Source organism: Sminthopsis crassicaudata, chromosome 2 (assembly GCF_048593235.1).
Source record: "Sminthopsis crassicaudata isolate SCR6 chromosome 2, ASM4859323v1, whole genome shotgun sequence".
NCBI lineage: Eukaryota > Metazoa > Chordata > Mammalia > Dasyuromorphia > Dasyuridae > Sminthopsis > Sminthopsis crassicaudata.
The window spans coordinates 166,765,792-166,783,175 of record NC_133618.1 but is presented as its reverse complement, the minus strand read 5'-3'; the positions used below and the strand labels follow the sequence as shown (position 1 = coordinate 166,783,175).

Sequence of the window (17,384 nt, the reverse complement as noted above, 5' to 3'; positions counted from 1 at the left end):
CTCTATTGGTGAAGTTGTGAACTAATTCAACCATTCTGGAGAGCAATTTGGAACTATGCCAAAAGGTATTAAACTATATATACAGTGGATTCAGCAATAACACAATTAGGTCTATAATCCAGATATCCAAAAGAAGTGGACAGAACATATTTCTACAAAAAAATATTTATAGTAGTTCTTTTTATGGTAGCTAAAATTTGGAAACAAAAGGGATGCCCATTAAGAGAATGGCTAAACAAGCTGTACTATATGATTGTGATGGAATATTATTGTACCATGAGAAATGACAAGCAGGATGATTTCAGAAAAACCTAAAAAGACTTACTTGAACTGAAGCATAATGAAGTGAAAAGAGGCAGGGAAATATTGTACATAATAATGACAATATTATTCAGTGAAGAATTGTGAATGACAACTATTTGAATGATTCAAAATGATCCAAAAGAACTAATGAGGAAGCGTGCTATCTTCCTCCTGAAAAGGAATATTGATTGAATTAATTATTGATTAAATACAAACTGAAGCATGTTATTTTTCAGCTTCTTTCTTTCATTTTTTCTTTTATTTTAGTCTTTGCACAAAATGACTAATATGCAAATGTTTTACATAGCTGCACATGTATAATCTATATCTGATTTTTTTTATCATGTAAGGAAGGGAGAAAGAGGGATAAAATCTGGAACTCAAAACTTTAAAGAAAAATATTTTTAAAATAACACATCAGGTCTAATTCTGGAGCAACACAGTCAACAAAAATTGAGGTGAAACATTTTTCCAGTCCAAGACAACTTTGAAGATCAGAAGGAAAGATATATGACATTAAAGCCAGGTGGACCAGATCACAGCAGCCCCAACAGAAGCTAAGTGGGCTTTGGAGGCATCAATGACAGCAGCAACAATAGCAGCACTTTCAAGAGCTCTCATCACCCAGAGACAGTAAAGAGATTTGACAACTGGTCAAAAAGAGATAAAGATGACTTCTCTGCTGGTGCTGAGAAGATGCTGTTGTTTGGCAACTCCACTGACCATTCCACAATTCTAGGACAAAGAAGAACAATTGTAGTTTTATAGGAACAGGGGCCTACTTCTATAATAGAAAAGAACACTAGTGCTGGCCCTTAGAAGATAACAGAGACCAAACCTGAACAAGGATCATAGCAATCACACCAGGATCTCTACCAGGATCACACAATCTTGGAATCACAGAAATTTTAAATGTTCTCCCTCCTCCCCAGTACTAGTAGTGAAAACAACAGGATGAAAAAGCCTGAAAGTTGGGACAGTTACTCCTCCTCCCATCCCAACTCTCAAGTGTTCATCTCCTTCCAGTCCAACTCTAATATATATTTTAAAATCAAGAAATAGTCTGGAAAAAAATGAGTTAACAAAATACAAAAGAACTTGACAATTAAAAAAACTACTATAGCAGTATAAAAGTTCAAGAAACAAATGCAAAATAAATGCAAAAGAAAAAACATTTGAAAATATCTATAAGGAAAGTTACTAAGAAAAAATGCTAATTGGCCACAAGCCAAACAAGAGTTCCTAGAAGAGCTAACTTTTTTTAAATGATTTTTAAAATCAATTAAGAATGGTAGAAGAAAAATTAGAAAAAGAAATCAGAACAATGCAAGAAAATTAGGAAAAGAAAATTAACAGCTTGATACAAAAGGGACAAAGTCAAACTGAAGAAAAAGAATTTTAAAAGCATAATTGGTCAAATGCAAAAAGAGGTATAAAATCTCATTTTTAAAAAAATCCTTAAAAATTAGAGATGGGTAAGTAGAAGCTAATGACTCGAAGAGACCTCAAGGAACAATAAAACAAAGTCAAAAGATGAAAAAGAGTAAGAAAATGTGAAATGTCTCATCTAAGAAACAACTAACCAAGAAAATGGATTGCAGAGAAATAAAGAATTAAAGGAGTATTTGAAAGCCACAACCCACCAAAAAAAAGAACCTACAAATCATATTTCAAGAATTTGTAAAGGAAAACTACCCCCAAATATTTTAGAAACTGAGGGCAAACAGAAATTGAAAAAATTCACTAAACATCTGAGATAGCAACATGAAAACTTCCAGAACTACTATAACTAATTACAGAACTCCCAGGATAAGAAGGGAATAGTACAAGCAACTAGAAAGAAACAATTAAAATATCAGAGAACTATAATCAGGATCACATAAGACTTAGCAGCTATACTATTATAAAGTATTGGGTATAGAACCCAAATCTAACATATATTTCAAAATCAAGAAATAGCCTGGAAAATGAGTTTTTAAAAAAGACTTGGAATATAATATTTCAAAAGGTAAAAAAAAAAACAAAACTAGAATTAACAATCAAGAAGAACGTACTCAGCAAAAATGAGTATAATCCTTTGGGGAACAGGGGTGGGGAAGAAGGAGAAATGGGCATTCTATGAAATAGAAACTCTCAGACCAGGGTTGAATAGAAAATTTGACACTGAAATACAAGCCTCAAGAAAAGTATCAAAAGGCAAACACAAAACAAAAAATTAAGGGACTTAAGGTAAAACTGTTAATATTTCTATATGGGAAAATGATAAATGTAATTCCTTAAAAACTTGTCTTTATTAGAGCAGTTAGAAGACATCTACATATACAGAGGACATAAGTATGAGGGATTTCTGTTGGAATGACCTCAAAAAATGGTGAAAAAGAGGAATGCACTGAAAAAAAAATGCAGAAGGGAACCTAAGAGAATATTGAACTGTTGATAAGAGGGAGTACAGATTCAAGGAGGCAATGGTAAGAAAAATATACATGGGAAGAAGAAGAGACTAAAAAAGGGAGAGCAGATGAAGAGATAGAAGGATAAGCAGAAGAAAACAGAATGGAGATAAATACACAGTAATCATCTATGATGATAGCAATCACAATAATCAACTATAACTATGAATGGGATGAACTCATCCATAAAAGGGATGCTAATAGCAGAATGTATTTGGCTAGGTTCCATGTGTTGTTTATAAGAAATACCTTTGAAAAAGAAAAACCCTTTAACACACAGCCAAAAGAATGAGCTGGAACAGAATCTATTATATTTCAACTAAAAAAAAAGATAGGGGTAGCAATCATGATCTAAAAGAAAGAAACCAAAAATTGAAATAATTAAAAGAGGTAATAAAAGAAGCTACAATTTGCTAAAAGGTGCCAATGTAACATCAGTAATAAATAATATATGAACCAAATATCAGAGCATCCAAACTCTTAAATGAAAAATTAAATGAGTCATAGGAAGAAATAGACTGCAAAATTGTATTAGTGGGAGACTTTAGCTTTCCTTTCTCAGAAATAGATAAATTTAACCATAAAACAAAAAAAGAAGTTGTTAAGAAGATGAATAAAATTTTAGAAAAGTTAGATGTGATAGACCTCTGGAAAAAACTGAATGGGAATAGAAAGGAGTATTTTTTTTCAGTTATGCAAATCACCTACACCAAAATTAACATCTATCAAGGCATAAAACCCACACAAATAAATGCAGATAAGCAAAAATATTAAATGCACTCTTTTCACACCATAATGCAATAAAAATTACATTCAATAAAGGACTTAGGAATAATCTCATTCTAAAGAATAAGTGGGTCAAAGGACAAATTGTGGAAACAATAATTTTACAATAATGGCAACAATGAGACAACATGCCAAAATTGAGCAGAAAGTTTATATTTCTAAATACACACATCAATAAAAGAAAAAAATCAGATAAATGAATTAACAAACTAGAAAAAAATAGAAAGAAAAATAAATGTAAAATCCCCAATTAAACACCTAAACAGAATTCGTAAAAATCAAAGAAGACATTAATAAAACTGAAAGTAAAAAAAAAATTCATTAAACTAATATTTTAAATAAAAATTTTAAAATTTCAAATAAACTAAGAAATTAGTCTGTGGAGGGGAGGGGCCAATAAAATAAACATTTGGTTAATTTGTTTAAAAAAAAAAAAAAAACACCACATTGCCAGTAGCAAAAGTGAAAAGGGCGAATACTATACCAATGAAGATAAAATTAAAGCAATTTTTAAGAGCTATTTTACCCAATTATTTTCCAGTAAATCTGATAAACTGGGTAAAAAAGATAGTTAAAAAAACATAAATTGCCTACAACAACAGAAGAGGAAATAGTATACTTTAATGACCTGACCTTAGAAAAAGAGATTGAACAAACCTAAAATAAAATGCTGAAAAAAAATCTCCAAAACCAAAGAAGTGACTGTAAAAAAACATTCAAAGAATAATTAATTCCATTATAATATAAACTATTTTTAAAATACATAAAGAAGGCCTATTCAAATTTCTTTTATGATACAAATATAGATCTGGAACTTTAGCCAAGAAGAGCAAAACTAGAAAGAAAACTAGAGACCAATTTTCCTAATGAATATTGATGGAAATATTTTAAACAAAACACTATCAAGGAAACTAAAACAATTTATCACAAAAACAATACATTATGATCAGGTAGAATTTATGCCAGGAATTCAGAGGTAGTTCAATATTAGGAAAAACATAAGCATAAAGGACCATATCAATAATAAAACAAAAATCACAAGATTATATCAATAGATGCAGAAAGTGCTTTTGACAAAAATGCAACACTCATTCTCGTTTTTTAAAAAAATACTAAAAATATAAAAATCAATGGATTCTTTTTTTAAAATAAGTAGTCTTAAAACCAAAGGCAACCATTATGTATAATAAAGATAAAATAGAAGACTCCTAATAAGATCAGGGGTAAAGCAAGGATGTCCATTTTGTTCAACATTATATTAGAAATGTTAGCTATAGCAATAAAAGAAGATAAAAGTAATTAAAGGAATAAAAATAGAGAAAGAAACACTCTGCAGATAATATAATGGTATGTTTAAATAAATCTAGAAAATCAACTAAAAAAAGCTGAAACAATTAACTTTAACAAAGTGAAGGATACAAAACAAAACCATCATTTCTATATATTATAAACAAAACCTGAGAGGAAGAGAGAAAGAGAAATTCCATTTAAAATAACAACAAACAATACGAAATATGTTGGAGTCTGTCAAGACACCTATAGGAATTATGTAAACTACAAGACATTTTTCACAAAAATAAAGATAGACAAATGAATGGAGATATTAATTGCTCATGGATAGACTGAGATAATATAATAAACATAATAATTGTATCTAAATTAATTTATTTATTCAGTCATACCAAATTAAGGAAGAATTATTTTAAATATCTGGAAAATAATTAACAAAATTCATCAGAAAGACAAAAGGTTAATAATATCAAAGGCAACAATGAAAAAAACACAAAGGAAAGTAAGCCTATCAGTACCAGATTCCAAATTATATTACAAAGCATAATCATCAAAACAGTCTAGGATTGGTTAAAAAAACAGAGTAGGTAAATCAGTGGAACAGATTAAGTGCTCAATATATAGTAGTAAATGACTATTTGATAAATGACTAGGATCTGGGGACAAAAAAATCACTTTTTGATAAAAAAAAAAAACTGCTAGAAAAACTTTAAAGCAATCTGGCTTTACCAAAATGATGTCAAAACTAGCATATAATTTGGACATAAAGGGCGATATAAATAAATTAAGGGAATGGTAAAAAAATATATATACCTGTCAAGTACATGGATAAGGAAAGAGTTTATGATGACCAAACAAGAAATAGGATCACTGGAGATGAAATGAATGATTCTAATTGCATGATATTAAAATAGTTTTGCACAAACAAAAGCAATGAAGGCAAAATTAAAAGAAAATAAAGAAACTAGGACTATTCTTTTCTACAAAATTCCAAGGAGTTTAGTACTATTGTACATAAAACTCCTATCAGTGCATTTCTCATTGATAATTTTGAGCTAATAGACTCAATTAGTTGTTTTTTTTTTTAAAGGTATTTATTTAATTAGGTATAGTAAGAGTAGTTGGTACAACCCAAAATCTAAGGTATAGTCTATAATAAATATAGACAACATTTAGAGGAGAGTGAAATGAAAACTAAAATATAAGAGTAGTGAGGTATGTGTTCAGAAAACATATTTGAGATTTTTTTCTTCCTTCATGGAGTTCGGAGGCAGTTCTTAGTCTAATTCTCTATCGGACTCTGAGGATTTATCTATAATATTTCTTAGTCATAAAGAGTCACAATGTCTAAGGCTGCCAGTATGCTCAAAATGTTTTTCATTGCCCATCTGTAGATGTTTCTATTATTGCAGGCCACTGCTACTGCTCCCAGTTACCAGAGGAACTTGTAGACATTCCTCTCCAAACTCACAAGGTCACTGCCTGGCTCCAACCATCTCCATTTGGCTGCTAAATCAGGGAAGGAAACCCAAAGGGAAGTATCCCTATCCCAGGCAGACTTGCCAAGGCAAAACACCTTTTCAAGGCTCCCATGGAGCCAGCCAAAAGACTAAGCAGCTGCTCTTCCCTCAGAAGACAATTTAGGAATCTTGAGGTGGAACCAAGATGGCAGAGTAAAGTCAAGGGACTCACACGAGTTTTCCCCCAAGCCTCTCCATATAGCTCTAAATAATTCTAAACAAAATCTAGAGCAGCAGAACCTGCAAAAAGACAGAGTGAAACATATTTCCAGTCCAAGACAACTTGGAAAGTGTGCAGGAAAGTGTGATACCCTCAGGTGAAATGGGAGGACAGTTTGGCACAGGCAGCATAGCTTGGGCCCCACAAACCAGGAGTGGGCTTCAGGCACCTGAATCGGTAGCAGCAGTGATTATGTCCATACCTCTGGGCCCACAGATGCCACAGACAAGCAGGTAAGGTTTGTCACAGCTAGGTGAGAATAAAGCACAGTGCTTCCCATGTCACAGCACCAGCACACCAGGAGGGGCCTAGGAAGGCCCTGAATCCACAGCAGCCCTGGGAGCTCCTAGAGTTCTTAGCCCACAGACAGTAAGGGGGTTAAATAAATGGTCCCAAGGAGACTTCATGGGGTCTCTTTGCTAGCACCAAGGCAGGACTGTGGTACTTGGCCCATACTCGAATCTAGGTCACAGTCCTGAGTGGAAGTCCCACGTTAAGGAGAAGCATTAGCACACCAAAGCTTACAGACACAGTGGAGTAGGGATCCTCCTCACAGTTTCAGAAAAGAGTGCTTGTGGTCATGCATGGCACAGAGCATCAGCCAAGAGAGTAGTCAACATGCCTCTCCTTAGATCATACCACCTGGAAGCTCTACAAGCATTTCTAAAAAAAGCTACACAAAACCTCTGAAGGTCAGAACTGAGCACTCTCTACCCTGAAAGCACATCCCTACTTTTACAAAGAGTTATTAAAAAAAAAAAAAAAAAAAAAAAAAAAAGGTTCATGACAAGGAAGATTAAAGCATATTCTCAGAAGATAGCCAAATCAAATTTCCTATATCCAAAACTTCTAAGAAAAATATGAAATGGCCTCAGGCCATGGAAGAGTTCAACAAGAATTTTGAACATCAAGAAAGAGAAACGGGTCAGCTAGGTGGCGAAGTGGATAGAGCACCAGCCTTGAATTCAGGAGGACCCAAGTTCAAATGTGATTTCAGACACTTAACACTTCCTAGCTGTGTGACCCTGGGCAAGTCACTTAACCCCAGCCTCAGGGGCGGAAAAAAAAAAGAAAGAGAAACAAAAAAATTGGGAATAAAAATGAAAGTGAAGTGATGCAAGAAAATCTTGAAGAACAAGCTTGGTAAAGCAGACACACACACACACACACACACACACACACACACACACACACATGAAGAAAATAACACCTTAAAAAACAGACTCAGCTAATTGGTAAAAGAAATACAAAAAGCCAATGAAGAGGGGAATACCTTAAAAAGCCAAAATGGCCAAATGGAAAGAGGGGGGTGGAAGAGGAGGAAACTCCTTAAAAAGTAGACTTGGCTAAATATGGGGGGGGGGGGGAGAGAAATCCACTGAAGAAAGCAGCTTCTTTAAAATTGGATCTATGAAAAAGGAAGTACAAAAGTTCACTGAAGGAAATAATTCCTTAAAAATTATAATTGAGTAAATAGAAGCTAATAACTTTGTGAGAAACAAAAACAATAAAACAAAACCAAAAGAATGAAAAAAATAGAAAACAATGTGAATTATCTCATTGGAAAAACAACTGAACTAGAAAATAAATCCAGGAGAGATAATTTTTTAATAGTTTTTATTTACCAGATCTATGCATGGGTAATTTTACAACATTGACAATTGCCAAATCTTTTGTTCTAATTTTTCCCCTCTTTCCCCTCTCCCCCAGATGGCAGGTTGACCAATACATGTTCAATGTGTTAAAGTATAAATTAAATACAATATATGTATACATGTCCAAACAATTGTCAGGAGAGATAATTTTAAAATTATTGAACAACAGAAAGTCATGATCAAAAAAGAGCCTAGACATCATTTTTCTAGACTGTGTCAAGGAAAACTACTCTGTTATTCTAAAATCAGAGAGTAAAATAGAAATCTAAAGAACCCACCAATCACCTCCTGAAAGAGCTCCCAAAATGAAAATTCCCAAGAATAGTCTAGACAAATTCCAGAACTCCCAGGTTGAGAAACATTGCAAATAATCAGAAACAAACAATTCAAATATCTTGAAGACATAGTCAGAATAAAATAAGATTTAACAGCTTCTAGCTTAAATGATAAGAGGGCTTGCAATAAGACATTCTGGAGGGCAAAGCAGCAGATTTACAATAAAGGATCATCTATACAGCTAAAGTGAGTTTAATCCTTCAGGGGGGAAAATAAACATTCAAGAAATAAAGAACTTTCAAACAATCTTGATGAAAAGGCCAGAGTTGAATAGAAATTTTGACTTTCAAATATAAGACTCCAGAGGAAACAGGAAAGAAAAATCAAAAAGTATTTAATAAGATTAAACTGTTTGCATTCCTACATGGTAAAATGATGATTGTAACTCATAAGAACTTTCTCATTATTAGGGCAGTTAAAAGGATATATATAGACAGAGGGCATGGGTATAGATTAAATATAGAGGGATAATATATTTTTTTTAAATGAAATTAAGGGATGAGAGAGAAAAATGTCCTGAGAGAAAAAAAAAGGAAAAGGAAAAATGGTATAAATTATATGTCATAAAAAGAAACAAGAAAAAACATTTATAGTGCAGAGGAAGGGGTAGAAGAGGTGAGTGAATGATCTTTATTCTTATCAGAATTAGCTCAAAGAGGAAATAGCATATGCACTCTCATGGGTATAGAAATTAATCTTACCCTGCAAGAAATAGAGGAATGGAAAACTGGAAGAGAAGAGGGTGATGAAAAAGAGGGAGAGAGTGGTCAGTAGGAAAACACTTTTGAGATGGACAGGGTGAAAGGAGAGTGGGAATAGAATAAATGGGAAGGATATAATGAACAATGGTAATTTTGAAAAGAAAAATTAAAACAAGGTTCTCTGATAAAGGCCTCAAATATACTCAAATATATGAAAATAAGAGCCATTCCTTTAATAATAAAATAATCAAAAGATATTAACAGTTTTTTTTCAGATGAAGTAATCAAAGTTATCTATAACTGTATAAAAAATCCTCTTCTTTCAAATAAACATGGAAATATTTCTCCAAAATTATTTACAGTAAAGAAATCCAAACTGATAATGTGTGTGCATGTATACATATATACATACTTACATATACATAAATATATATATGTGTGTGTGTGTGTGTGTGTGTGTGTGTGTAAAGACAACAACTCTAAAGCAACTAAATTGAATGATATAAAATGAACAATCTTGGTCCTAGAAATTTCTGATAAGCACACATTCCTTCCTCTTCTCAGTAGAGAAATAAGCACTATAATATATTTTATACAGATACAACTTGGTATTATTTGGTTTTGTATAAAGTCAAATTTGTTTGTTACAATGGGACATGGCAGTTTTAGGGGAAAGGCCTCCAATTTAAACAAAAGGTAATAATACTAATGAATTTAGATAAGAGATACTGATAGCCAAACAATGCTAAAACACCTACAGAAAGGTCTCAGCATATTATTTAGAAATTATAGGACATATAAAAGGAATGCATAGGATAAGAAAGGATAAGTAAGTTGAGATTAAATTATTACTATTAAATACTGAACCCAAACTCTGAGATGATAGTTCTCTTTAAGTATTAAAGAACATCCCTTACTTTACTTTCCTGTACATAAAGCCATCATTGGAAATTAGCTACAGCCACCACACGCCTCCACTGTACTTTGGGGCAATTTTGATTTTCACAGATCATTATATTCCAAAGATCAGTCTTTTGTATTAGAGAGCAGCTTGGCAAATTTTAAAGCACTATATTATTATGCACACACTTTCCAAAGCATGTTCAACAGAAATTAAAATCATCTCTTCGACGTCAGATGTTATTGCCACTTGTAACAGGCTAATCAACTTTTATAACACCTCTGAGATTTAGCATTGTCTCAATATTAATCAGTTTCAAATTATATTTGAAAGGTTACAAAATTATCATTTCCACTAACTGAAATGGCAAAATCCCTCAGTCAAGACAGAGGTAGCCCTAAGTTGTTGAAGATTCATTCTAACATAGCACAAACTCTATACGATCCCATTATATAGAGTTCTATTATGAGCTTTGTCCATATTTGTCTGTTATCCAAGTATTAGCCTAGCTATATCTGAAGATGTTAATTACTAGGATTGGCCAAAAGTCAATTAATTTTCCCCAGAAACTCCCAAAGACCACCTACTAGCTTATAAAGAGGGTTACAATTTATATTGGTGGAAGAATAGCCTATACTCATGAAGTCTCAAAAAACATCTTAAAGAAATTGTAAAAGTAAATTTAATCCGCTGTTTTCAAGCATTGGCCACAAATAATTATAATTCCTCACTTCCTTTTCTTGTGTGGATAGTGTTGGATTATTTCTAATTCTCTCTTTTTGCTTTGCTCCCCCCCTTCTTCCTGCACAGTGCATTTTCAAGACTCCTATTACAAAGAAAAATTGGTGTAGTAGTAGTGGGTTTTCCAGCCACTCCAATAATAGAAGCTCGGGCTCGGTTTTGTATGTCATCTTCACATACTCAGGAAATGCTAGACACGGTAAGTTCTCAAGGAGTATTTTTACTGGATTCTTTGTGGTCTTGTGGCCCAGAAAGTTCTGCTACTTTCATTTTCAAAGATACTCAATTGTTTAACAGTTGAAAACCTGTCTCTAGTGGATGGTGCATGGGCTCTCCTCTCTACATTGTCTCTTTCAGTGATATCATCAGCTCCCTATAGATTCACTTTATTCATGCAACTCTGAAATTTTTTAATTCAGCCTGAATTTCTTTCTAAGTCCCAGGGCAATTTTACCACATTGTCTGTCCCATCTCCATCTAGATATTGACTTAGCCTCTCAACCTCAACATGTTCAAAACAAGAATATTTTCCCCTCCTGGTTAGTCATCATCACATTCTAAAAATCAACCTAACCTCTTCACTGTCCCTTATGGATCATATCCAATCAGTGACCAAGACTCATAAAATCTTCCTCCACAACATTCATCCCCTTCTGTTCATTCACAGAACTTCCCAACCTCCATAAGCTCCTCATCCTCTCTTACCCAGACAATTATAATCTCTCAATTTATTTCTAATCTCTTCCCCTCTCTGATTAAACCTCTACACTATTAAGAAACTGATATTCCTAAAACACTGGGTCTGACCATTTAAATTTTTCCACTTCAAAAGGATAATTCCATTTAAATATTTTCATAATGTAGCTCTAACCTATCTTTCCAGGCTGATTTCACATTATTCTCCTTCATTCCCTCTATGCGTTAGCCAAACTGGTCCAACTTGCTATTCACCAGTACATAAAATTCTCTCTCAGTCATGTCCTCACTTTTGCCTCTCACTTGCACTTTTTAAGGCTCGCATCAAAACCCAGCTCCTACAGTAAATCTTTTTAATGACCACAATTGTTAGTGCTCACACAAATAGAAAAAGAATGAAATTAAATCATATTTAGTTTGTATTTAATTATATATGTGTATATTGTGTCTTTATATTTCCACTGCCTAGAACAATATCTTGCACATAGCAGCAATTTAATATATTCTTATTTAATTATATTAGAATTCAGTATTTATGTAATTTCCTGACCAACGCACACACACACACACACACACACACACACACACACACACACACACACACACCCCTCTTCACTGCGATATTCGTTCTGATTAAAGTCTTCATTTTATTTACTATAAGATGAATTGCTGCCTGACAAATAAAAGGTTCTTTTTTTAGATGCTTGTTAACTAACTGGCTGTTGATTATCACATAGATAGCTTTGATTATTTTAAAGAGAAAGAAGGATATCTGTGGCATCATTGCTTCCAGCTAAGACTACATGTAAAACTCTATCATGTGTAAAGGTCTCCAAAAAGGATATTTCACATACAGAATCTACCCAGCTATGGTTTCCCCAATCTGTTCTAACATTTAAAAAGTCTTACTATTCACAATTCCTATATTTAGCATAGACTATTTTCTGCTTACATAATTTTCTCACAAAAACCCTAAGATAGGTAGTAGTGTAACTACTGCTATCCCCATTTCCCAGATTCATTTAAACTCAACTAGCATTTAAGCATCAACTACCTACAGGACAATTGACCTAATATTGGAGATACGCCCCCCCCCAAAAAAAAAAATCTCCTAATCTCAAGAAGCTTATTCTATAATGGGGAAATGTAACATGTTAAAAAAAAAAGTAAACACAAGATAATTTAAGGAGAGAAAACACTAACAAATGAAAGTGTTAATGTCACCTCTATAGTTATATCACACTTTGGACTTTTTGAAATACTTTTCCAACTTTTACCTCATTGGATGATAATAGTAGTCCTTTGAAATAGCTAAGACAAGTATTAGTTGACAGTTATGGAAACTGAATTTCAGAGAAAACAGATTTTTTCATATGAAAATTCTTTGAAATATAAAAAACACCAAACAAATGCCAGGTAAATTCATCTCTAGTGATAATAATTTATCAGAGTAGAAGTTCCTAATTCTACTTGCTTTGCAGAACTATGGAGTCCTAAAAATTAAGACCAAGAGACATTTTGATCCCCTAGTAATCAATTAAGAGATTAAAAGCTTAAAAATTATCTCTCAATGGAAGAATCTTAACATTTTCAAAAATTTGTGACCAAATATTTTCTCATCATTAAAGCAGGATACTTTGTGTAATGAATGAGACAGATATATCATACAATAGGAAAAGGGCAAATGTCCAATTTTAAAAGAGAGAGAGAGACAGAAACAGAGAGAAGAAAGAAGAATGTAAACTAGAACAAGTAAATTTGACTTCAATTCCATTGCTTTCTATTTCATTCTTCACACCACCCAGATTCAAACTAATTGGTGGATGGATAAAGGGAAAAGGAAAGAGGGTCAATGAAAGGATTTATGAAAGAAGACATATAAGTTTTGAAGGATGAATAGGATTTTGAGTATGTCAAGAGTTAGGATTGACAACTTAAAAATTAATAAGCATTTGGGTTCAGAAAAAAATTACAAAATCTTACTCTCTTTTTATTTAAAAGAGATTATCAAAAAAAAAACCCAATAATGTAGATATATCTAATATGGTGATTATATAATTTCCTCAGAGGAGAACAGCCTAAATCAATGTGATAATGACTAAAAAAACTTATTCTAATATTCTTATTGCAGGTCTTGAAAGAAATTGATGAAATAGGTAATATTCTGAGACTGAAATACTCACAACACAAAAAGTCAGCTCGTCCTGAACTATTGGATGAAAAAAACTTTGAACTTGAAGATTAAGCTTCCAAGCTTGAAGAGAACATAGAGACTTTGACCAAAAAAGACCTCCCTCCTTACCTCAAAAGGAGTATAAATGTATTTCTTCTCTTTCTTAGAACAGATTTTGTTTCTTGAGTAGCTGACTCAATTGAGGAAAGCATTGCTGTTGAAGTTTTACTCTCTCCAACTTGTGCCTATAGAGGTTGAAATATGGTTCCAGATTTGTTTCTCCTCTCCTAAGGCTTCCAAAAGAAAAATACACTTCTTAGTGTATTTTTAATGGCAAAGAGCCTGGATCTCATTTGCTACTATGCGTCCTCATTGCTTCCATGCCTTTCAGGGCAATGGGGAAAAGAGGTTTAAAATTTTAATTTAGCAGATTTTATTGTGCTTTAGTTAAAGCATATTTCATCTGCAGACTTGGGGGATGTTTTTATTTGTACCAACTCTAAAAGAACTCATCATCATTTTGGAATGGTTCAGAAAAGGAAAGAGATATGAATTTCTATTAGCCATATTTTGAATTTCTCAAAGGATAGGTGCTGAGAGAAAATTAATGCTTTGAGAAAGAAAGTAGAACTCGTCAACAAGTACTAGGAAAAGTCTTTGAAGAAAAATATTCTTTTCTTCCTACTGATCCTACATGAAACCTACATGGTTTATTCCAATTTTCTAAGTTTTCCTTTTGAAGACAGAAGCCAAATTTAGGTCTGGACATGAGTGTGGTTAAAAATAAAGACCTTTTTCTCCTACAATGGCTGACTAACTTATAGTAACCTAAATATTGGTAATGACACTCAAAGTTTCTGCTTAATATGTACTCTATAAATCTTATGAATGAATAGTCATTCTGATATTTCTTTTTAACTCTGGATAAAATGCTGAGCCAATTAATGTTCTATTCTAGGGAGCCAAGTCTATCAAGGAGTCTTGTCACCTAGTATTTGTACAGCATCTTGACTGAGATAAAAATTGAGTTTTGGACTCATTGGACTCTTTTTTTATATGTGAACACAAGTGACTATAGCACAGACATTTGAGCTTGTGGCCTCATAATTATGAAGAGAGACTGTTTAATGGCCTATGTTAATTGTATCTGATTGATATGCACAGATCTGTTGAGAAAACCTTAGCTGTAAGATAAACATCCAGCTGGCATTCAGAGTTGGAAAGAACAAATAGAGTGATCTTTTAGCAGTTTCCCTAACTGTAATAATGAACTACACAACATTTCACTCTATCAAATGACATAAACAAATAAGATCAAGAGATATTTGGCTTTCTTTTGTACAGATGTACCCAAATTTTCATGTTATTTATTCTATAGTTGTAACTTAAATGTCTATAGTTTTAGATTTAATGAAAAGTGAGAGTTGAAGTCTGAAGAAGTCAATACCTGAGTCCCTGAAAAAGGAAGGGATTAGAGACACAGAGAACTAGCTGCCTAGTAAATAAAGGAGCTGTAGAACTAGACAATTTAGTCATTAATTAATTATTTAATGTTCATTAAAAAGGAAGTTTTTAAAATTGGGAAATAAATTAAATCTTTAATTATATTGGTTTCAAAGTGGATTACTATATAGTATTTATAGATATTTAAAGATTGTGTATTATTTGGGGAAGAGGGCAGTGCTGAAAATTCAATAATATCACCATGCTATTTTGTTTTTCATACAAATTCAGACTATAGATAAGGTACTGAAGCAGTAACTTTTATGCATGAAAAGTTTACTGTAAAAATGAGCATTTTTTTTGTTTACTAGACAGGTCGATTTCAATGGAATTGTTCATCGTAAAGAGTCCAAAATAGATGGGTCTTTGGTTCTATAAGGGAAATTGACCAGTCAGGAAAAGAAGGAAGGGGGATTTTCATCTTTAATTCTGGATCTATAACTACAATTCAAACCAATGAATTTTTAATTTCTGATGAATGTTTTTGGACTTAGTCATATGCATACTCACCCAAGTGACTTATTTTCACTAAGGAGCCAAAGCTGTAGTTTTTGTTTTTGTTTTTGTTTTTTGGTGGAAACTAATAATTTTTCCTCCTATGAGGGAAGAAGAGGTGGGCACTTCCTTTTCATCAAAGATTATGCTTCTGTACTTAAAACAAAAGACCTCTTTTTAAAAAGCTCTCTGTCCTACATATGCCCAATGAGAAAACATCTAATTCAAAGGGAATACTCTGGAAACAAAAACAAAATGTGACAGAGAGTATTTTTTTAAAGAACTAGTAACATAATGATAAAAGTCATTTGAATACAGAACTGAATTTTTAGTTTTGATAAGAATAAAAAAATCAGTGTTTGGCAATCTAGGACTTTGCTGTCAATTCCACTATTTTCAAGGATTTAATTAAGGACTTATAAGAGAATTAAATGAGTCTACAAGGCAAGTATACTCTCACAATGCTATCTTTTTTGGCCTTGTTTGTAATGTTCTGATTGTCTCTCAGTTGTAATCCTTCTCTGGGAGGAGGTTTCTTTTCTGTATAATCTTTTCCTCTATGAGCAGGTTTCTTGGGAGGCTTCTGGAGCTTCCAGGCCAGCCTCTTCTTCTTCCTGAATCCTGGCTCTGAATCTCCTCCAGCTCTTGTCCTTCCCCAATCCAGACTGCTCTCCAGGCTCAATGTTGCCTCTTTTTATCCTCCCAGAGAATGGACTTGTGGGTACTCCCAGGGGCTTGTGGGAATTACTTACAACCAATGAACTTGTTCCTCTTAGAATTCCTAAGGTGTAAACTCCCTTTAAAGGCCTGAACCAAAGGTCTGAGCCAGAGAACTGTCAAGTCAACCTGAGTTCTCACCTTGTAATTGTCCAGACAACCTGAGTTCTCACCTGGTAATCCTAACACTTGTTGATAGATTCTTGCATCTTTCCTCTGATGCTGAATTTGGTGTGAATTCCCAATTGTCTTAACCCACTTAACTTAACTCTTTAGTTCAAAAGATCTATCAGATTCAATCTACCCAGTGGCTGGGATTTCAGGTGTTTGCCACCATGCCCCACTACATTTTAATTCCTACTAGTTTTAATAAATAACCTTAATTCTTACGTGGTATCTTGTAATCTTGTATCTTGCATCACAGTACTCTTCCAGTGTTGTCTACTTTGGGTTACCATTTCAATTTTTACTTATTTCATTTCACTTTAAAAAAAAAGACTTTTACAGACTAATTTTATATGATGGAATTCCTGGGACACAGGTCCATTTCACCTGTTGAAGTTGAAGAAACTTACATGGGTTAAATGAAACACATTAGTCCACTACTATATATGGGAAGTCTAATTTCCACAACTGCAAAATATTTTTCCTGAATCACCGTGCAATCTTTTGGGTGCTAGGTGAAATAAAGAATAGCACACTGGAATATTATAGAGCATTAGACTTAGAAGTTAAAAAAGCTAGCATCTGACAGCTGTCTCAGATATATTAGCTGTGACCCTAAGCAATTCATTTAACCTCTTTCAGTCTCAGTTTACTTATCTGTAAAATAGGTAAAATAGTATCTACTTCACAGGGCTGTTGTTATGATAAAGTAAGATATGTGCTTGTTTGTAT

The 17,384-nt window shown here is 33.1% G+C and overlaps 1 protein-coding gene across 1 annotated transcript in view; it reads left to right on the top strand.

The window, feature by feature from the left end:
* Nucleotides 1-15,377, top strand: part of SPTLC3 (serine palmitoyltransferase long chain base subunit 3) — a 185,327-nt gene extending 169,950 nt beyond the window's left edge. The window contains exons 11-12 of the mRNA XM_074287852.1: nt 10,973-11,102; nt 13,731-15,377. Of these exons, the coding sequence (XP_074143953.1) occupies nt 10,973-11,102; nt 13,731-13,844 (244 nt within the window). The 3' untranslated portion in view covers nt 13,845-15,377. The remainder of the gene's footprint in view (nt 1-10,972; nt 11,103-13,730) is intronic.
* Nucleotides 15,378-17,384: the final 2,007 nt, after the last annotated feature.